The 21,791-nt window shown below is 37.3% G+C and overlaps 4 protein-coding genes across 5 annotated transcripts; 2 read left to right on the forward strand and 2 right to left on the reverse strand.

Moving 5' to 3' along the window:
- Positions 1 to 386: 386 nt before the first annotated feature.
- Positions 387 to 1,435, reverse strand: LOC137960061 (uncharacterized). Of its 2 annotated transcripts, none has more exons than XM_068807534.1 (4): positions 1,276 to 1,435; positions 1,058 to 1,194; positions 712 to 809; positions 387 to 543 (listed from the first exon to the last, which is right to left on the reverse strand). In XM_068807534.1, exons 1-4 carry the CDS (start codon positions 1,433 to 1,435, stop codon positions 387 to 389), a joined length of 552 nt encoding a protein of 183 aa, XP_068663635.1. The 2 variants fall into 2 exon arrangements, with proteins under 2 accessions (XP_068663635.1, XP_068663634.1); XM_068807533.1 differs by having other exon boundaries at positions 712 to 818.
- A 969-nt stretch (positions 1,436 to 2,404) lies between these two features.
- On the reverse strand, positions 2,405 to 6,607 carry LOC137958894 (NAP1-related protein 2-like). Its single transcript, XM_068806095.1, has 10 exons — positions 6,371 to 6,607; positions 5,376 to 5,498; positions 5,141 to 5,191; positions 4,981 to 5,052; positions 4,775 to 4,888; positions 4,398 to 4,459; positions 4,250 to 4,310; positions 3,950 to 4,006; positions 3,815 to 3,853; positions 2,405 to 2,773 (listed from the first exon to the last, which is right to left on the reverse strand). Exons 1-10 carry the CDS (start codon positions 6,497 to 6,499, stop codon positions 2,699 to 2,701), a joined length of 783 nt encoding a protein of 260 aa, XP_068662196.1. The 5' UTR covers positions 6,500 to 6,607; the 3' UTR covers positions 2,405 to 2,698.
- A 1,471-nt stretch (positions 6,608 to 8,078) lies between these two features.
- LOC137959789 (SUN domain-containing protein 1-like) lies at positions 8,079 to 15,920 on the forward strand (the record flags this gene model as incomplete). The annotated part of the gene is made up of 3 exons (XM_068807144.1): positions 8,079 to 8,170; positions 9,070 to 10,183; positions 15,401 to 15,920. Coding segments are annotated over 3 exons (1,503 nt in total), but the record flags the coding sequence as incomplete, so codon positions are not given.
- Positions 15,921 to 16,411: 491 nt separating this feature from the next.
- Positions 16,412 to 21,576, forward strand: LOC137958523 (probable inactive receptor kinase At5g10020). Its single transcript, XM_068805581.1, has 3 exons — positions 16,412 to 18,465; positions 18,562 to 20,187; positions 20,904 to 21,576. Exons 1-3 carry the CDS (start codon positions 17,562 to 17,564, stop codon positions 21,494 to 21,496), a joined length of 3,123 nt encoding a protein of 1,040 aa, XP_068661682.1. The 5' UTR covers positions 16,412 to 17,561; the 3' UTR covers positions 21,497 to 21,576.
- The last annotated feature ends 215 nt before the right edge of the window (positions 21,577 to 21,791 follow it).

Here is a 21,791-nt window from a genome sequence, read left to right on the forward strand (position 1 = left end):
ACACATTCTGGATGTTAGTACGAGATTGAAATCGAGAGAGTTAATGTGGATGATACGTCTCCCTGGGGCTACTAACAGTGGATTAGCAGTAGAATTTGTTTACTGGTTTGGACGTTTACAGTTGATTAAGCTGAGTTTGCGCGTGTTTACTGATGAAAATTGAACAATTCTTCTTATAAATGTTCCTCTCACATTATACAAGGACTTAGCGGCTAGTACTACAGAGAGGAAGAATTTCGTCAACAGAGACAAAGTTCAGGGACGTTCTACAATATACACTGTAAGTTACACCACAGAGAGAACTCTGAACTTGCTCACCCCATATTCACTGATTCACTTTTGCAGTCAAAATTGATAATTTCTTCGTTAGACTGAAGTGTTTCTACTTAAGCTGCGTAGGGGATCATCTCATCGTATGATATGCAGCTTCGTGTTCGTTCCGTTTTAGGTCCCCTGAACTGTTCTACACTGCCATCACGCTTCAATCTTGAGATTCCACAGGAAAGGTTCTCCAGGAAGTAATGGCTGTCTTTCTTCACTTTCCTGTAGTACAATTAGTTGGAATCGACATGAGAACAGTGACCCAATTTTTTTTTATAGACGGGGAAAGAACTTCTTTGAAAACCACTTCATGGATCTTAGACAGAGAACATGAACTTGTTCTATCATGCAAATTGACTTTATGAGAGCTTGATGATTTCTCCTGCTAACCTGTCAAGGATAACCCATGTCGCGTTCATTCTCTTTGCAGCCTGCACACCGAAAACTTTGGTTGATCTTGTCGGTACTAGGAACATGTTGAGATCAATCTGAAATATCTGAAGATGTGAATATGTGATTTTTAAAAAATTAATTCAGAACAAATATAATGCATTGAGACTACAACAACTTCGCAGTTTGCACATGTGGATGCACATTAAACTGAACTAAATATGATCCTCAAATGTTATGTTGATGCAGGAATAGAAGAAGAAGGAAAAAAAAAAAAAGGAAATGGCAACAACTGTTTTAAATCTGCTACTGGAATAGAAGTAATTTCATTATTATAGTGACAGACCTTGTTGACCTCACACAGTTTATGAAGCTGCAGAAGGTCGAAATTCATCTGATACTCTTCCTTTTTCTTCTCCAGTTCTTCTCTGACAATTTCGCCATTTGCTTGCTGGTGCAGATCTCCACATTTTTTATATCCCACTGCGAAGGCGAAAACAAAAATCTAATTATAAGCTGCAGACATGTAGACTAGAATTTCATCATTTATGTCGGAAGTCTAACATAGTGGAACAGATCGAAGCGGAAGAAGGCCGAGGAGTGTGAGCTCATCTCCCGATGCAAGGGAGAACCCATCTAAAGACCACCTGGCGGCGGTGGTGCAGAAACCCTTTCTAGCATCATAGATGACTAACACCTTCTGAGCTCCTACTGCCTCCGCCATCACAAGATCTTCAAGTTGTTCTCTGAGCCACGGGGCAGACCGCAGCGGGGAAAGAAGAACAGATGGAAAGAGCAGGAAATTTTATACGAGGAAGGAATATTCGACGAGATCATGACGCTGAATCATTGGAGCAGGACATTGGCGTGGCGATCAGCTTTATGTGGGCTGAGTGTGTTCCAAAGCTTGACTGTTTGTCGGGCGAATTCGGACGAAAATGGAGCGGAGATTTCTGTTTCGGCAGCTTCTTCGAACTCGAGAAGTGGATTTTGCGATGTTCGGGAATTCGGAGGAAAGGAGTGCTTGGATTGTCCTTTTGGAAACAGGTGCTCTCTTCTCTCTTCGTCTCCCCCCCACCGCTGTTTGATCGTATTTTAAGATTATCCATAAAAAAGTATTTTTTCTTTAATTATAGAACAGTAGAAACATCTAATTTCTGCAAAAACTGTTGAGTTTTTTTATATATTTTTTTCTGATCCAATCAAAACAATACAATCGTCCAAAATAAGTTGCTACTGAAAGACTATTTTTTTTTCTCTTTTGTTTTCCCCCCAATCGAATAAAATCATTAAAATATTAATATAATTATTAAATCAGTGTGCAAAAGAATTGATCTCTATTTCATCTCTGCCAAATTAACCAAACAGCCCAAACAAACCAAGTTGTACAATCGTAAACATAAAAAGTAACATCCTGATGAATTAATAAAATCTCTCTGGTTTTTATCATATTTTTTTTAAATAGTTAATTTATAAAATATTTTAAAACTTTTTAAAGTATTATGACTTTAATTATATTTAAGTTATTAATAAATTTACCATAATATATATTTGTTGTTAAAAATTATTAAAAATATAAGAAATAGTAATATAAATATTGTTAATTCCACATAGGCAAGAAAAAGTAAAGAACTAAGAACCAAATAAAATTAATATATTATATTATAGAAGAAAAAAGTACGATCTAAATAAATTTATGAGCATTAAAATTTTCAATTTAACCATTTAAAGTGAAATTGTAGGCTAGAAAATAAACCCAATACGAATTTTCTGCTCAAATGCCACGAAGAATCCAAGGAATGCACGAGTTTATACATTAAAAAACACTTAGATATACATACGTCAAAATTTCCCAGTCAATCGAAAAGAGCCTAGCATCCCCATCCTCCTTACTCCATCCTTCACGGTTGATCCGATGCCATTTAAATGACAAAAAAAAAAAAAAAAAACTACAATTAGTACAAGTACTATAGAAGACGTAAGCTGCTTAACTCTCATCTTCATTGTCATTTTCTTCGTCATCATCAGAGTCATCTTCAGACGACCCTTCATTTGCGATCCCCTGCGAAGGCAGAAATCAGAGATCATGATCACCGTAGACGCAATCTTACAAGGTACAAACCCTTCTTGACAGGTCTCGATAAAACAAAAGGCATTGTGTTTTTTTATTATATATGAAATGGGGTCAACATACAATACCTTCCTGCAACAAGTGACTGGGTTGATTGGCCCTTCTCATTCTATGGTGTCGGGAGATTATCACGACACACTGGTTGAACTAATTCATCAGTTTAGGTCAACCGGTTCAACTGTTGAATTTGTAAATCTGACTTTATTGAACGGGTTTTGACCTAATCCCCGATATACAATTTTGACCCAAAAAGAGTGCAACAGTTCAATTAAATCCAGTTCAGGTTTTACTGTACTGATCTATTACAAAAGAGCATGCCACTAGAAACAGATGAGCTACTAGATTAAAAAAGACGTGCAACTAGAACATGCACCACAGGAAGGACAAAGTGCACCTTTAGCTAAAAATGCATCACTATAAAAAAAATTCTGTTGTTAGACAAAAATGTAACCCTAGAATCAAAGTTCTACAGAAAATTAGGGCCTTCATATTCTCTTATATTGGAATATGGTTGAATATTCAATATGAACTGGCCAAAACATGCTGAACCAACACCAATATGAGAAATGACTACAATGGTTGGCCTATCCCCCACAGAAAGAGGCCACCTTTTGCCTGTCATGTCTATTGGCCAATCCACCTTTTTTTCAGTTTTCAGTCCGCTATTAGATAACCAGAACTTGGAAGTAGAGTACGGAAGGAAGTACAAACATATTGCAAGACCTGATTGATGCTTCAAATATGAGATTGGACAAACAAATCAGGAAGCAAACTTCCATATGATAACTTGAAAAGTGCACAAAAACGGCCCAGCATCCGTGATAGATACTTTCAGTTCTCTGCTAAATGGCAGTCCCCTGAATACCTCAAAGCCGATTTGAAAAAATTGGTGGATTATTTCAACACGTGCCTAAAACTAGTTAATATAATTGAAAATAGAACCTTGGTGAAAGGACATCTAAGTAAACTTACACCATCATCTTCTTCGTCATCCTCATCTGCATCCCCTTCCTGCATAAATGGTCCAATTTAAGAGAAGAAAATTGTCCCCATAAGAGAGAGAGAGAGAGAGAGAGAGGGAGAGAGAGAGATAACCGTATGACTTACATTGTTGAAGTAGCTCAAAGGATTTATCCAGAGATCATCCTTAATTATGTCAGCCACCTGTTTACGAAGATAAAATATTGTCTGTCCAAACTTCTAGAAGTAAATAACCCAGAATGTGAAGCAAGCTAAAAAATGCAGTGGAGAAAGTGGTTCTATCAATTAGAGACTCCTTTTCAGCAGTATCACCTCATAAAATTGAACTAAAAGGAAAATTCCTCCAAATATCTTTTTGACTCCAAATATAGTTGTAACCAAGCAAGAAAAAAGGAGAAAAAAAAAGGACTCTGAATATAAACTTGCCTCATCATCAAGAGCCTCAGCTCCAAAACCAACCCGGTCTTCACTAAACCAAGTGAAAAAACTGTAAAGCACCAAGATTTAATCAATTCTATCAAGTCCTAGATGGTATTTGCCTCAAGAATGACTTCCAGGAGTAACTCAAACAAACCTTTCTTGTTTTGCAGACCGCTTCTTTCCTTTACCTTCTTGAACGGCACCATTGGAAATATTCTGCAAGGATGATAACCAAAAAAATTAACTGTTAGTTTCTTAACGCATATTTCATAACTAATTAGAAGGATATGCAAGGCATATTTTGAGGGAAGAAATGGTCATGTGACTATAATGGGCTTCTCATGTATTCAAAAGTTCACTTTCATCTCAAATTTCATGAATCAAATCCATGGTGATGATTTCCACATCAGATATATATTTCATGGGTTAGATCATAAGGCTAGCATATCTATTCATGGAGATACTTCAGAACGAAGCCAAAGACGTAGATTAGGTAGGAGAGGAGGGAAGGGGTTCACAGAGAGATCTAACCATTCCCTTTTTCCATGAGATCTTTGTGACAGTAATGCCTGTGTTTCCTCCATCATCATAGTAAAATGTCTTTGTAAGCTTGTCATTCTCAAAATAAGGATTTGCTTGGAAATCCTGCATACATGGCAATCATTCAGGTGATGAACACGTATAGCTTATCAGTGTTAATACTATATGATAAAAGCCAAGTAGAAAGGTATACTTACAAAGGTTATAGAATACCCAGATTTTTCAGTTTTAAAATTTTCAACATTTAAGCACTGTAGATACTTAAATATCTGCAAGAAAATCAGAAGAAGAACATTCACACCTGACCAAAAGATTGTGATAATAAAGAAAGCATCGCAATTGTTGTAAAAACTAAACCTTGTGATCATCCTCAGTCAAAAGACTTGATAATGCAGGGTGGCTCAGAAACTGCAAACGTCAGTATAAAAGTTGAGCAAACAAGTACATTAAAGACATATAAGTAGATGATAAATAACTCTTCCAGTTTCAAAATAAATAGATATTAAATTTTAAAAAAATGAAGAGTAACAAAATTAATTAAGGTTTATATCGTTTCTGGGAACTATCAATGAAAGCAAAAGATAACGCTTACAGCAGTGAGCCAAAATTCAGGAATGGCCCGAATAACTTCATTCCTCTTGTCATAAATGGGCTTCCTAACGACATTGTATTTTTCTTCTACTTCCAGCACTTTGTCACTCTCTTCATCATTAATCTGGCAGTACCATATAGAAAAGAAGGACTTCAGTAAAAACGATGAGTAGACAAGCCTTTTGACGCTTGTTTTCTTGTGTGCGCTTAATCTCAGCATACCCATTAAGCAAGACAGAGTTTTTCACACAGACACATAAAAAGAAAAAGACATTAAGTAAGGCAGAGCTTTTCACACAGACAAAAAAAAAAAAAAAAAAAAAAAAGATATTACGCAAGGCAGATATAATGAATCGTTTCCACTTAGGTCTTTTCCTTGGAAGAGATGATGGTGGAAATCTACATCCCCAATGCTCTCAAGTAATAACTTACGAAGAGAAGCATGGATATCAAACATCAGAATCGACTCAACAGAATGGCAGAATTAATTACAAAGGCAGTGTTCCCAGTACTTGACTTTTAAAGTGTGGCCGTTCACAAAACTCATAAGACAGCCCAAAACAATAGCAATAACAAAGAAGGGAAGAAAGCAGGATTAAATTACTCCGGCATAAGACACGCCTCATGCTTTTCGAATAACACTCGGTCAAATTCTCTTTTCTGACTTAAAATTCTTTGAAATTACAGAAAACTAATGCAAGAAACTAGGTAGAGCAAGAGGGAAAAAGAGGGGGTTAGGAAAACAGAACTGAAGAAGGCCAAGTGCAAAAACCGATTCATACCAGGTATAAAACAACAAACAACAACAAAAAAAACAGCATAATCACAATGTTCGAGTCTCCGAGTTGGTTCTGACAATGAAAACGAAAACTAAAAACAAACTAAGCATGACTTAGGAACTAAATCTACTCATCTCACACAGTAAGAAACTCCCGCACAGACTACAAAAACAGATGTAATATGTGAAATGAACAAGGAAACTAAAGCAAGCCAGACCTTTTCAAGCTCATCCTGGACTTCTTGAAGCTTCTCTATCGAGAGAACGAGCTCCCCGTCGATAAGCTCCGGGGCCTCTGCTTCTTCTGGTTGCAGAGTCTTTGCTTTCTTGCTTCTCTCGGCAACCATTGTTAGTCAACTGAGACAAGGAAAAGAACCGCGGATTGCGGATTGCGGATTGCGGATTGCGGCAGCGCCAGCCTCTCCGTGCAAGCTGGTGCTTACTGCTTAAACCCTAAACCCTACAATAGCGACTGACCCTTCTTTTATGGAGTGGTAATAATTATAGAATGGATGAAATGATGAGTGGGTGGATGTGTACCTACTCTTGCCTTTTAGCGCACTATTAAAATTATTATTATTACTATTTAACAAAATATTTAATTATTATTATTATTATTTATTACATTTTATGTTCAATTTAACCATTAAATTAATTTTAAAATGGATTAAATAATTATTTACTTTTTTATGGTTTATAATATGGTTTTACAACTCGAAGACTTGACTCGTCAAGAATTCAGATCGGGCGGGTGGAATCACCGTGACTCTCTGACCCATGCTAGAATTGTAAGAATCGCATGGGTGGTTGGGTAGCGAATTCACCCAGTCGCCAACGACCGGTTTTGATCTTCGAAGCCTTCCTGTCGCCGTGCCGGCATTGCCCTTAACGCCTTCCTCTCGACCCAGTCTTTCGTCCTTTTCAAGTCGATGAAAACGAGAGCTCATGTGCTCTAGCGAGCAAGAGAGATTGATTATCCTCCCAATGAAGATCCCGCGGTCGGAGACAGGTGTTTTTGTCATCGTTTTTTCTCGAGACGCTTTCCTTCATTCCTTTTCGGCACTCATTTTTGCATCACCGACAAGATTGTTATCGGGAGGTGAGATTTGTTTCGTTGCTAATTTGTCGATTTTAAGGATTGGATAGCGTGAAAGTTTATAGATTTCTTGAGTGCTGAAAGCCTGAAACTGTATCACTGTTGGGTTTCTTTGTCGGAATTCAACTGTTCCAAACTGATTCTGTTGCAAGCTGAAGATTTGCATCTTGAATGGTGCTCGGGTAATTAATTTTTTCTTTTAATTAATTAAATTAATAATTTTATTTTAATTTGTAATTATTATATTAATTTAGACTAGATTAAAATTAAAAATATTTTTATTAATAAAATATTTTATTTAAATATTTATTATATTTATGACTTTTAATATTATATTAAATTACTAAATTTAAGAGTGATAATTTAGATATTACAAAAATAAAAATTTATTCGAGATATTATAAAAGTAACCATGTTTATTTAAGTATATTATTTTATATTTAGTTAAATTAATATTTATTTCTAATTTTGAAATTATTTAACTTATTTTATTAATTTAAGAGTTAAATAAAAATATCTTAATAAAATTAAATATATTAAATTATTTTATTAATAAACTCATTCTATTAGTGTCAGAATTTTCAATTTGGAGATTGGCTCGTCCTTTATGGACGAGTGGCAGACTCAAATAAAGTCGGACGCCGAGAGAATCACAGCCTCGGACGCAATGTTGCACGGTAAACATTTGTCTGTTAGGCTGTTTTTAACCCTCCCACGGTGATTTCCCACATTTAATTTCATTGTTCCCGACCGGAAATTATTTCATTTTATTTTATTCTTATTAAACAGTTATTTTTATGTTAGTGACGATTCGCAGAGGTTGATCCCACATAAACCGACGCAGGATACTACTCAAGCTCAAGGCTTTCGACTTGGGAACCAACGTATTGTTTGGAGTTCTTGGAAGGGTTGCCAAGTTCAGGTATCTCAGATTCTTCTGTTGCTTATTTCATATGTGAGCATTTTCTCCCTGTTATCTCGTATGTTTTTTTTTTTTTTTTTGGTTGGTTCGTTTTTTGAGTTCTTCCGCTCTTAATGATTCGGAAATTGGTGGGTTTGTTTTTGGGTTCTTCCTCTCTTGCTGATTCGGAAATTGGTTATTTCATATGCCAACTGCAAAGAATCCGACTGCAAAAGAATCCGTCATGCATTTGCGCTTTGCAGTCATTTTCAATACCAAGAAAACGACTCTGTGATTCTGCTATTTACTCGTTCATTGTCAAAAAATCCGCCATGCATTTGCGCTTTGCAATGTGTAGATCCACACGACCAGGGTCTGTCGACATAACTAGACAAACTCATCATAAATTTGAAGAAAACTCCAGCGAGGACCCTTGCCCGAGGAGAACTATGAAATAACCACCATGGAATGTCCCTTCACCACAAGGAGGACAAAAAAGTTCTGACTATAAAGATCCCAACTGCAAAAGAGGCTAATAAGCTTTGCTTTGGACCAAACTTACTCCATTTCCCTTTTTATAAGTAAAACAAAAAATTGACTTAAATATGAGGTAAAATTATCTTTTTTTTAAAAATAGAAAGAGGTTCAGGGGGTAAGACCACGATGGTGAGAATAATCATGGATATTTGAAGAATGTGAGAGTAATTAGCCCATCTTTTAGCAGGATCTCTTTACTTTTATCCCATGTCACTGGGTTTGGTTTCTTAAGTTGCTGATTGTTGTAATCTTGCAAAGCTTGACTGCCTCTGTTTTGTTTTTCTTTGAACCAGGGTTTGCAGTTTGGGTTTCCTTGTTGTGCCATTTCTTCCTTTCAAGTGTTTTTTCAAAATTTTGACATTGAGCTTATGTGTTTTCTGTAGATCTGGAACTGGAACATACTGGGTGGAATATTCACACAGAATCACGTCCACGCCTAATACTGCAGTTGCTGATAGTCATTCACTGGATTCCAACTGGAAAACAAACACAAGGAGGAGAGCTGTTGAAAAAATGTTGAATGTGGAAATGGTCTCTGAAGGTCTTTCAAGTGCTGGTGATGACAAGGTTGTCGGTGGGAGGGACCTGAGTCACTCAATCAGGGGAGAAACTGTTATTGAGCGGCCCAAGGATTTATCTCAAGTGAGGAAAAATTTGAGCCATTCTCCTACTTCATTGCGGAGGTCTAAGCACATGCCAAAACCGGTGAAATCCTTGTGGAGAACAGTTCTTAGTGTATTAATAAAGAATATTCTGCTTCTTCTTGTACTCTATGGGCTTGGTCGTATGATTTTCAGAATACTTGAAAAATCAGAGAGTGGTCACGTTGTATCCGTTGGTGTTATGGATTTTGAGAGTCGGATGTCAGAATTTGAGGCATTTCTAAAGACTACTGCAAAAATGATGCAGATTCAGGTTGAGGCTGTTGATAGAAAGTTTGAGGGAGAGATCGGAAATCTGAGAAGGGAATTAACCAAAAGTCATGATGAGAAAATTATGACGCTTGAGAATGAGATTAAAAAATTAGGGGCTAAGGCTGGAAGTTTGGAGAGGTCTTTCACTGAGATCAGGGAGAAGGGTTTACTCTCCAAGGGAGATTTTGATAAATTTCTTAGTGAACTGAACAAGAATAAAGGCTTAGATGGGACTGATGGAGAATTTAGTCTAGATGAAATTAGGGCCTATGCAAGGGAAATCATTGAAAAGGAGATAGAGAAGCATGCAGATGATGGGCTTGGAAGGGTGGATTATGCATTGGCTTCAGGTGGAGCTAAGGTAGTAAGACATTCTGAACCCTTCTTTCATGGGAGGGTTGGCAGTTGGTTTTCTGTGAGTAAGCTGCGAAATTGGATTCATGAAGCTGCAGTGAAGATGTTGGAACCAAGCTTTGGAGAGCCAGGTAAATGCTTTGCTCTTAAGGGAAGCAGTGGGTTTGTTGAGATCCGACTAAGAACTGCAATTATTCCTGAGGCTGTTACTTTGGAACACGTTGCAAAGGTGATGTTTATGGTCTTTTGACATTTATGTTGCATTTATTGGATTTAACTGTTTCTAGTTTACCTTTCTTTGTCATTCAAAGAACTAAAAAAGTTAATATATACTGTTTGACAGGAAAATGATTTTGATTGTTTCTGGACAAATGGGCATGACAGTTCTATGTTTTATAGAGTTTAAGATAAATAGGTTACGATAAATCAGGGCAGAAATTCAGAAGAAGTATTGTAGTTAATGAGAATTCAGGGGTTGATGAGAGTTTAGAGAGAAAAGAATGTGAGAAGAAGAGGTTGGAGAGGTTTCTTGAGTCAGGGTTTAGAAGAAGAAGACGAGTTTGAGAGAATAGTAGAGAACATTGTGTTCTCCCTTGAGATGTTTCCTTTATTTATTAAGTATTGACCAACCCAAATTACATTAGTGGCCTTGTGGAAAGAGGAACCATTACATGTAAAGAAACTCTCGTAAAGAAAGTAAAACAAAGCATGAGTAACCATACATGTGCATAGAAAATTAACCCAAACCCATGTGATGGGATCGTAGCACTTATATCTCTTTTGATGACGAGGATACTCCAATAAAACACACTTTATAAAATTGTGAGATAGTTTATTAGTAGAGTGACTAAACAAGTGAACAAAACAAGTAGATCCAAATACCCGAGGTTGAATATTAAAAAAATTACTAGAAAGTTTCAATGCCTGTATGGGAACATTTCCTTGTAAAACAAAGGATATACAATTGATTAAGAAACATGATGGTAAAACAACATCATCCCAAAAAAATTTAGGAACATACATTTGAAACAATAATGTGTAAGTAACTTTAAGTAAGTGTCTATTTTTTCTTTTTTTCAAACCTCATTTTGTTGTGGGGTATAAGCACTGGAGATATGATGAGTAATTCTATGAAGTGCACAAAACAAGTGAACTTGTGATTCAAAAATTCAAGACCATTATCCATACGAAAAGTATGAATGGAAGCACCGCAATGATTTTTTATTTCATGAAAGAACTTCAAGAATACATTGAAGGCTTTTGGTTGCTCCTTTAGGAGATACCCCCAAGTAATTTTAGTAAAGACATCCATAAAAGAAACAAAATATTTAAACCCAAAAATACTTAGTACCTGACATGGGTCCCATACATTATAATAAACTGACTCAAACACTCGAGAACTACGACTAGGACTTGTTGGAACTCTAGCATGATGATGCTTCCCCATTTGAGACAATTCACACTCAAAAGAAAGATCAGTTGGCAAAGAAGGAAAAGACTAACGAAGCTTAGTTGGTGATGAATATTCCAAGCATAGGTGCCATTGATACAAGGAGTTGTTTGTTGCACACGCCACTTCCTTTGAAAGAGACACGTCATCCAAAATGTAAAGCCCACCTTTTTCATGCCCGGAACCAATCATCATTTTCGACTGCAAATCCTAAAAAACACATGTAGGAAAAATGTTACAGAAGTTTAAGGATTTAGTAATATTATTCACGGACAAAAGATTAATAGGGAAATGAGGAACAAATAACACTGAGTCCAAGGACATGACGTGTACTACCGATAGTACCCTCCCCTTGAACCAGGGAAGTAGAACAATCGATCAATATAACAATGCAATAGGATTGAGACGATTGAAATAAGATGGATATACTTGACAAATGTGTGAATGCTCTTAAATTAATACTCCAAGAGGGAGAAAGTGACACATTTAGTGCTTGCCATCGTGGTATTGGTAGTGGACGAGTAACTAACTTCTTTGGCATTAGAGGAGGTTGGTGTAGAAGTCAATTGACCTAGCTGTTGAATTTCTTCTTGTGGACAGTCAAAGTGGAATTGGTCCACGGTGGTTTACAAAACTTTTCCCAATATCTGTTTGAGAAATGATTGGTTCTTCTCCCGTGTACACTTTTTTTGTCATTCCTGTCACCATGTCCACGTCCATGAGTGGAAGAATCTCTGCCACTTCCTCGATGACCACATGAAAGCTCATACTTATTTGAAGCAGAATCGAGAGTAGTAACATCAGCTATTTTACTACTACCTTTCTCACTCTTAGTGGCCATGACACCCTTTGCATGAATTACACAATTGAAAGTGTGTTTAAGTATTGACACATCATCATTTGCTAAAAATTGAGCCCGAATGACATCATTCTCTGGTCCAAGGCCATCAAGGACCCATGCCACCTAAATCTGGTTCTTCTCCCTACGAAGCTCATCAGTATTAGTAGTGAATGGAGGAAAAACACTAATTTCCTGCAGATCCGTTCATATTTCAGTAAAATAATCAGTAATAGATCGATTACCCTCTATATACCAAAATATTCCACATATAACTCATATTTATTGTCTTGAGAGCGAGTAGATGCGAGTGTCGTACACATTGCTTTTGAAGTCCCAAAACTCATGACCTGATCACTAAATCTTGGTTCCGTGCTATTTACCAACCAAGTTATTACTTGATTATCTTGGAGGATCTTCTTTAAGAACATAAGTACAGATTTGGACCAATTGACATAATTCTGTCCATTTAATTTTGTAAAGGTTATCTGAATAGAGTGAGACTCTTTGAACCTTTAAAAGGCTTAATAGGAGCAACAACCTTAGGAGATTCAGCCATTGTGCTTCCTAACAGTCCAGAAACAACACATAATCACAACAGAACAATATAATTACTCTGCAAGTATCCCAAAACCTTAACCTTGCCTGCACATATCAAGTAGGCCCAACAAACCTCAGCTTTAGGGCATAAAAAATTCACAATGCTGTAGGTACATTCTCAATCTAGCAATAAGAGATCTGGAATCTTTTATTTTTTTTTTGAACAAAATCTGGAATCTTTTAATTGTGCATTGAACAAGTAGATTATCTAATGAAATCTGCAATAATTGCTGAAGCAGGGATGAAACAGGCATACAAGGGATGAGTTAGATAGGCTTTAAGAAAATTTCATCAAGTAACCCCACGTAGGGCAGTAGTAAGATGTCAAGGATCCTTAATCAGCAGTAATAATCATCAATCTAATGTTTGTGGCAGAAAAGACGAAGGAAAAAATGACCTTTACTTCCTCAGTAGAAGAAATACTAGAGAATCCTCTTGTAAAAGTCAAATCTAGAGACGAGAAGCGTAGAACTGGGCGAGAAACCTTCCTAGATCGAAACTCTATTCTTCTGATACCATGTAGTGAAATATGGAATTGAAGTAATAGAGAGAGAGAGAGAGAGAGAGAGAGAGAGAGAGAGAGAGAGAGAGAGAGAGAGAGATTTACCATTTCAAAAGCATCTGTACAGCCAACCGTTTATTAATTTGTGCGTCATAGTTGCATTAATTGAGAGTGAAAAAAAGAGGGGAAAGGTTTGTAAAGTGAGTTTTTTTCTAAGTTCTGTCATTCACCACTTGCTTTATATCATTTGTTGCAACTGATGCAAACAAATTATACTCATGTATAATTACATGGGAGTTTTCGTTCTACATTTGTTGTTTTGTTTTAAATCTGTGTGGAAGAAAAATCTTTCTTGATGACCATTTGCTTGTTTTGTTTTGTCATGGACCCCAAACACAATATTGAAAGTAGTGCCATGAAGAAAACATTGTGGAATTCTGAATTTTTACATTTACAGATGTTACTTTTAATAAGGAAAAATCCCACATGGATTAGTGAGTACAAAGATTTTGAGTTTAGTAGCTGGGAAAGAGGTTTCCTAAGTTGGCTAGTCTTTTGGGATGGGCCTTGGACCCAACTTAACGTGGTATTAGAGCAGGTACTCATATGTGGGCCTACACCTAAATTATCCACTTATAGAGCCACAAAAGAGGGCTTACACCTAAATTATCCACTTGTAGAGCCACAAAAGAGGGCCTACACGTGAGGAGGAGTGTTAAAGAATAGTCGCACATGGATTAGTGTGTACAAAAATCTTGAGTTCATTAACTTGGAAAGAGGTTTCTTAAGTTGGCTAGTCATTTTGGGATGGGCTTTGGACCCAACTTCACAACTTTAAACTGTTATGAATTTGATCTCTAGTACTTTCTAAGTGCAGTCCGATCCCAAAAGATGCAAGTAGAGGGACTTGAAGGTTGTTCATAGTTAGATGCAATGAGATTGTTTAGTAGTTTTATTTGAAGGAACTGGCACTACTGTGAAAGCAAATGTGCTTGATTGATAGTGATATTGGATCAGGATCATCATCTTCTTGTTTTTTTTTTTTTTTTTTGTCATATTCACAAGGAAGGTGAATGTGAGAACTTTGCATGATGCATCTGTGATAATGTGGGTGGGCATAGAGCAGTTTTATGGTCTCTTCTGCATCTGCCAATTGTTGGAGTGTAGTATCAGTGCTGTAGATTCTGTACTTTGAGACTTTAATAGTTGAGTAGGAACACGGACACTTCGCTTGCTACTTGGGGCATTCCTGACTGCATGGATCTACATGAAGGGTCCTTTACAGTGAGAAAAACTTTAAAAAGACATTAGAACTAATTGTGGGAAATTTTTGTAATTAACTACTGATGGGGTTATTTGAGTTGAAACTGTGAAAGTTTGAGATTTTTTGCCATGGCTCGTCTGAAGGATTTATTTGCTGCAACTTTGTATATTTACCTTGATGGAAGGATTTATGTTGTTAGAATTATTTTTCCTTAAATAGACTTAGGTGGCACCAATTGATACTAAACACAGCACTGGATGAGTGCTATTGAATATCTGAGAAATTTACAAAATCATATGACTGCAAGTAGAGATCTTGGGGCTGAATCATTTCATTTATGAGGTGTGAGGTGATAAATTTGAATTGGATGAAACTGGAACAATTGGAAGGAGCTGATGGATCTTTTCTGTGTCTGGACCAGTTTGATCTTGTATGTCAAGGGTTTTTTGGAGCAACAGAAATAGATTAATCAAACTGGGTGCAATTACAGCTTCTCCTAATTATTTACTGCCAATGATCGGAGATCTGAACTCTCCTAACATGTTATTCTGGTCATGTCAATATGTTCATTGGCCGTTCTAAAAAAGGGGAAGAAGATTATGAACTTGAGGTTTTTTGAGTTTGGTGTACTCACTTGTTAATTTAACCATCAAATTTGGATTGAATGACTTAAAACTGATATTTTTATTATATATTTGTTTCTTATCCGTGCATTTATGTTCATTGGTCAAATGGTATTAGAGATTTGGTATTTAAAGCTAACTTCTGTTCCGTTTGGGTGTTGTTATCCAGTCGGTGGCTTATGACAGGTCCAGTGCTCCTAAAGAATGTCGGGTTTCTGCATGGCTCCGGGATCATGCAGATGAGGCCTCAGCCAAGAGGTTCCTGCTGGCTACATTTACATATGATCTTGAGAAGAGCAACGCCCAAACCTTCAGTGCAGAACTGGCGAGTAGCTCTCTTGTCAACATGATCCGGCTGGACTTCGCTTCCAACCATGGCAGCCCATCGCATACCTGCATATATCGGCTAAGGGTCCATGGCGCTGAACCCAAGTCGGTTGTGCCTTTGCCTACTCAAACTGAGTGATTTATCAGAAAACTTTGACCAATTTGGGATGCCCTTCATTAGCTCATCTCAAGCATCTACTCTTCATTTTTTCTTAATCCTGGACACTATATCATTCTCTCTTCTGCTTCGTATCCTTCTGATGCAAACCATTCTTTACCTGAAAAGCCTTAAAAATCCTCCGTTGTTGGATCCTGGTCAGATTATACTTTACAAATTTAAAATTTCGTTATTTCTATCTTAATTTCATATTTTGCCGTCAAAATTGAATTGAATGACTTAAAATTTTGTTTTTATTTGATATTTATTTATTTCTGTTGATTTTTAATACTGAAATAAAACAGTAATATTAGTGTAAATACACTGAATACTTTGTCCAAATAAGAAAAAGTTTTGTGTGACTGGAGGGGCCTTTTTCTTTATTTATATATTTTATTGTTAATTATGTAATTCTAAAATTACGGGGACGAGGGATCTACCACCCACTCCATAGAGATGGATGTAATTATTGGTATTTAAAGGAGGTGAACGTAATTTTAGTAAGGGGCAAATAAATATGCTGAATCGACAAAAATACACCGAATTTAATGACCGTACAATTAAATGCCACCTCTCCTATCCTAGGCGACGGTCAAGATGAAGCCACGACTTTCACCTGCCGTATCCCAGCCCATACTCGATGGCGTTGACATTTGGCGACTTCAATTTACCGAAGACGCCAGTCTGCATCTGAGTCCCTCAGCTCGTACTCCGCATCGTCACTACCAACCTCTTAATCTCTGCTGAAACTTCTCGTCGGCAATTCTTACGGTCACGGCCTCTCTTTTGAGAGAATCTTCACTAGACTTCTTTTGTACATGAGAAGAAGAAAAACCTGGAGCATGAAACCCCTAACTCCCACAAGCATTGCTCTCTGTTAAGCGACTGTGCTAGTCATTACTCTCCTCGACTTCCTTGTTGTCTTGTTTTGTGTTTTTTTTTTTCCTATTCCTTTGGTACTGAACATATGTGGAGACTCATTTATGGTTTTTTTTTTTTTTTGTTGCATTTTAGCGTGTAAGTGGAATTGCTCCTGGCGTTCTGCATTCATTTTGTTTTTCTCTTCCTAGTTGACATTTTCCTTTGATTTGATTTATCTGGTTCTAGTTTGTGGTACTTCAGCAATTTACATTGCCTCCAGCAGTGGATTTCTGCTACTTATTTGCAGTGCTACATTTAAGTTTCTATCTTTGCTGTCGTCGATTTCGTCTGGAATTGCGGTAGGAGCTCGTTTTTTGTTTAGTTTATCCTTCTCTTTCATGTTCTTGTTGTGCTATTTTCGACATTAAGTAGTCGTTATTTCTAGTTTTTTTGTATTCATTAGTTTGCTTGCATTTTTATTTTAGTCCTTAGACAGAAAAAAAGGTTTATTCGGCGGGTTTGTCCTTTTACATACTCCGAAAGTTAGTTTCTTTCTTTTCTTTTTCATCATAATTCATGGCTATAATTCGAATGTTTGCCTCGTCTCCGTCGCCTGTGCTTGCAATGTTGTTCGAGGAGCTTCCTAGTTCAAATGATGTCATCGACATTTTGCAACTTAAAGTTCTCTAAAATTCAATGTGTGCACCCCGCTATGTCTTTCTTACTTTTTTAAGTCAACTCACTAGCATTTTAAACTTGCAATCCGGTTGCTTCCTCCTCCATTTAGATATGCTCCCTAGGCATCTTCTTCGATTCATTTCTAGAACCGCATTTCTTTGCTAACTTAGCTTCTTGTCTCCTTTTCTCCAAAAATTTCTTCCCTATGTTTTGTTTACAATCCATTACTTTTCAAATGCAAATATGTTTATCTAATTAGATTGCATCGACGTTTTGTTTCCTTGTTTTCACTTCTGTTGGTGAAGAAATGCAGCTCCTCTACTTGCTGTTTATGCTGTGGGTAGAACTAGCCCTTTCAAAATCAGACTCAGAAGCCCTTTTAGACTTCAAGGAAGGAATTCAGATAGATCCTTCAGGACATGTCATGAGTTCTTGGGCTGGTAATTCGCTGGAGTCTGGTCAATGTCCTGTTAGTTGGTATGGAATAGGGTGCAGCAAAGGCCATGTGGTATCAATCACTCTAGATTATCTGGGTTTGAAAGGAAGTGTTGACTTTTCTGCTCTTACTGATCTCAAAGCTTTGCGCAATTTGTCAATTTCAAATAATAACCTGATGGGAATACTTCCAGCAGAGCTAGGATCAGTTGACTCGCTTGAGTTTTTGGATCTTTCTGGCAACTCGTTTCATGGGTTAATACCTGTTGACTTGGTTAATTTGGAAAATTTAGTTTATATGAATTTGTCTTCAAATAAACTCAGTGGTCCTATGCCTTCCACTTTTGGCAATCTTCTGCAGTTGAAGTACTTTGATTTGCACTCTAATGATTTATCTGGTAATGTTGGAAGCATTCTTAACCAATTCCCCAGTGTGGTCTATTTAGATCTCAGCTCTAATGGATTGTCTGGATCGCTTAATTTGAGTTTCAACAAGTCTACCTTTGTTCGGTCGCTTCTGTATTTAAATGTCAGCCACAATGATTTAGTTGGAGAGCTCTTTGGTGCCGATGCAATGCCCTTGTTTGACAGTTTGGAGGTCTTTGATGCAAGTTATAATCAGCTTGTGGGTCAGATTCCGCCATTTAATTTTGTAGTTTCCCTTCGGATCCTTCGGCTTGGCAATAATCAGTTCTCAGGGTCTCTTCCTGAAGCTTTCTTACATGAAAGCTCATTGATGTTGACTGAGCTTGATGTTAGTTGCAACCAACTTCAAGGTAAGTGATTGTTTGTGTGTGTGTGTGTGTTTTTGTGTTCCCTTTGATGCATGTGAAAAATCCAATCTCATATGTGATCTTCTATTCTTTATCCAGGTCCTATGGGAAGTATAACCTCTACCACCTTGAAGAGGCTCAATCTCTCATCAAATGCCCTGTCAGGCTCCTTGCCAGCGAAGGTCGGGCATATTGCCATAGTGGATTTGAATCACAATTTGCTTACAGGAAACTTATCCACTATCAGGAATTGGGGCAATTATGTAGAAGAGATAAATCTAAGTTCAAACTCGTTGAGTGGAACACTGCCAAATGATACTTCTCAGTTTCTGAGGTTGACATCAATCAATGTATCAAATAACTCCTTGCAAGGTGTTGTTCCTCTTGTTATTGGAACATATCCTGAATTGAGAATCATTGACCTTAGCCTAAATCAGCTAACTGGATCTATTCCACCAAACTTATTTGCATCCCTAAGATTAACCTATCTAAATCTTTCACACAACCAGTTTCTTGGGCCCAATCAACTCCCAGTTTCAACCCAAGGTGCAAGTTTGGAGTTTCTTGATCTTTCTGATAACTTATTCAGTGGAACTTTGCACCCAGAAATCAGTAGCATGAACCAGCTAAAGCTGCTGAATCTTGGAAGGAATAATATTACAGGACATATACCTAGAGAAATAGGAGAACTTGACAATTTGGTATATCTTGACCTCTCTAATAATCTATTTGAAGGTCCAATCCCCACTGACTTTCCTAGTGTTCTCAAATATTTGAATGTGTCATGTAATAATCTGTCTGGAACTGTTCCAGCCAATCTGTTGAGGTTCCCAGATTCCTCATTTCATCCTGGCAACTTTTTATTGAAGTTTCCTCCTGGTGCTTCTTCAAAAAATGGGTCTGAAATTATGTTGGGGAGCAATAAAGGTATGAAATCTAGAAAAGCTGCACTTATTGCAGCATGCATTGGGGGTGCTGCTTTCATAGCCTGCTTCATGATGATGATTTATTATTGGACCCGCAGGCGAGTATGTAATGGTAAGGAAGTTTTTACAAGGAACATTGAGAACAAAGATGCCCGTGAAGGGAGATCTCTTCCTCATCTTTTTGGAATTCATAAAGGTCCAAAACCACCCACTGCATCTTCAAGTTTCTCCCAAGACCAACTGCTTTCTTCAAAATCCGGATCTGCCACTGAGCATGGAGATGTTACTGTTGGACCTGCAGAGTCAATTGCAAAAGCTGGTTTAATGGTAAAATCTCCAACCACTGGAACTTTCCCACCTGAAGCTGTCGGGAAAACTGTAATGGCATCTTTCAGCACATCTGCACCTTATTCTGGTGGTCAACATTTGCCTAAACATCCTGTGGTCCTTGATGTCTGTTCCCCGGATCGATTGGCTGGAGACCTGCACCTATTTGATAATACTTTTCAGTTGACTGCAGAGGAACTTTCTGGTGCTCCTGCAGAAGTTATTGGCAGAAGCTGTCACGGAACTACTTACAAAGCTACACTTGGAAGTGGCCGTGTGTTAACTGTAAAGTGGCTGAGGGAAGGCATTACAAAAAGTAAGAAAGAATTTGCTAGGGAAGCTAAGAAGCTTGGTAACATCAGACACCAAAATATAATTTCTTTGAGGGGATATTATTGGGGACAGAAGGAACTTGAAAGGCTTATAATATCAGATTATGTCCATGCAAAGTCTTTAAATGCCCACCTTTTTGGTAAGTGCTGTTTATTTGTTTTGCTGTATGTGGTGTTTGTTGTTTAGAACTGGATATGCTTACATCAGTAGGGGTGATTGTTGCCTCGTAATATATGCCTCCATATAAAACAGGAGAATGATTCATCCCAAAAATAGAACACATGCAGAAAGTTGTGTTTGAAAGTTTGAAACTGAATGCAACTTTAATACCCAATAGGAGATGTTAATGCAATATGATTCCCTTAGAGTGATTTACCAAGTGCTGATTGGAATTTATACTAGTCTATTATCTTTAATTTGCTGTCAACATTATAGGGCTTCAAAGACCAGTGACAAGTTAGTGCTCTCTTTAGCTGGAAAAAAGTTGCAGGTTTCCTTGAAAAAAGACGTGCTTGTGCTGATCTTTATTTGGAAACATATTTACTATGTGATTGATAGTTATATTGATTAGTTGAATTTTGGGTTTGGAAACACTTGCTTCTAGCGATTCTGACAGCAGCTTGAGGAAGTCATTCTGGGTATTTTCATTCTTGGAGTGGCTTTCCTGGAAAAGCACAACCCTTCCCATCTTTGTGTTCCGCTAGATTAGTACATATATTATGTTATTATTATATATTTTAGTACATATCGTTGTCATTAACATCATAAACTTGTCTATGCACTGGTTAATCCCTTGATTATAGCTAATCTGAATTTAATTTTTGGAAATATAATATGTTTCTGATTCCCTTTCAGGAGCAGAGTCAAGTGAATTTCAGCCTTTATCTTTAATTCAGCGTCTAAAGGTGGCCACAGATATAGCTCGTGGTCTGAGTTACCTTCATAATGAACGAGCCATTCCTCATGGAAATCTGAAATCAGCAAACATCTTATTAGAAGGATTCGAGCTGAACACGTACCTTGCAGATTACAGTCTCCACAGGCTGCTGAATCCTGCTGGCACGGCGGAGCAAGTTCTTAATTCCGGTGCCCTTGGTTACCGGCCCCCGGAATTTACCAGCACCAGTAAGCCATGCCCTTCACTAAAGAGTGACATCTACGCATTTGGCGTAGTCTTATTGGAGATCCTAACTGGAAAATGTGCGGGTGAGATAGTGACTGGAAACCCAGGTGTGGTTGATCTAACAGACTGGGTGAGGCTATTAGCAAACGGAAGTCGTGCTTGGGAGTGTTTAGATGATTTGATTCCAGGAGTGAAAGATAATGTTGATGGACCTCCAAAAGGTCTAGAGGAGATGTTGAATGTGTCTCTCAGATGTATCCTTCCTGCATCTGAGAGGCCTGATATTAGAACCGTTCTTGAAGACCTGTCTCGCATTGTATTATAATTACTAACTCCAGCTGATACTAACTAGTAGCCTCAGCAATTGTTTCTTCATGTGCTCATTTATGCTCTCTCGTTGTTGCATTTTGGTGTTTCTATTTCACAATGTCGTTTTATGACCATTCATTCTTTACTGCTGCTTCAATGTGATTCATTAAAAAAGATTATAATATTAAAAATAATAAAAACTAATCATTTAATAAATAATCGGATTTTTTTTTTTATTCTATTTGAGTTTCATTTAATAAATGATTAAAATGGAATTAAACGGGTTAAATTGACATCCCTAGTGGCCGGGG

This window comes from Aristolochia californica, unplaced genomic scaffold (genome assembly GCF_029961685.1).
Source record: "Aristolochia californica isolate CCGP_79_NKW_82.1479 unplaced genomic scaffold, dmAriCali1.0.hap1 SCAF_3, whole genome shotgun sequence".
Lineage (NCBI taxonomy): Eukaryota > Viridiplantae > Streptophyta > Magnoliopsida > Piperales > Aristolochiaceae > Aristolochia > Aristolochia californica.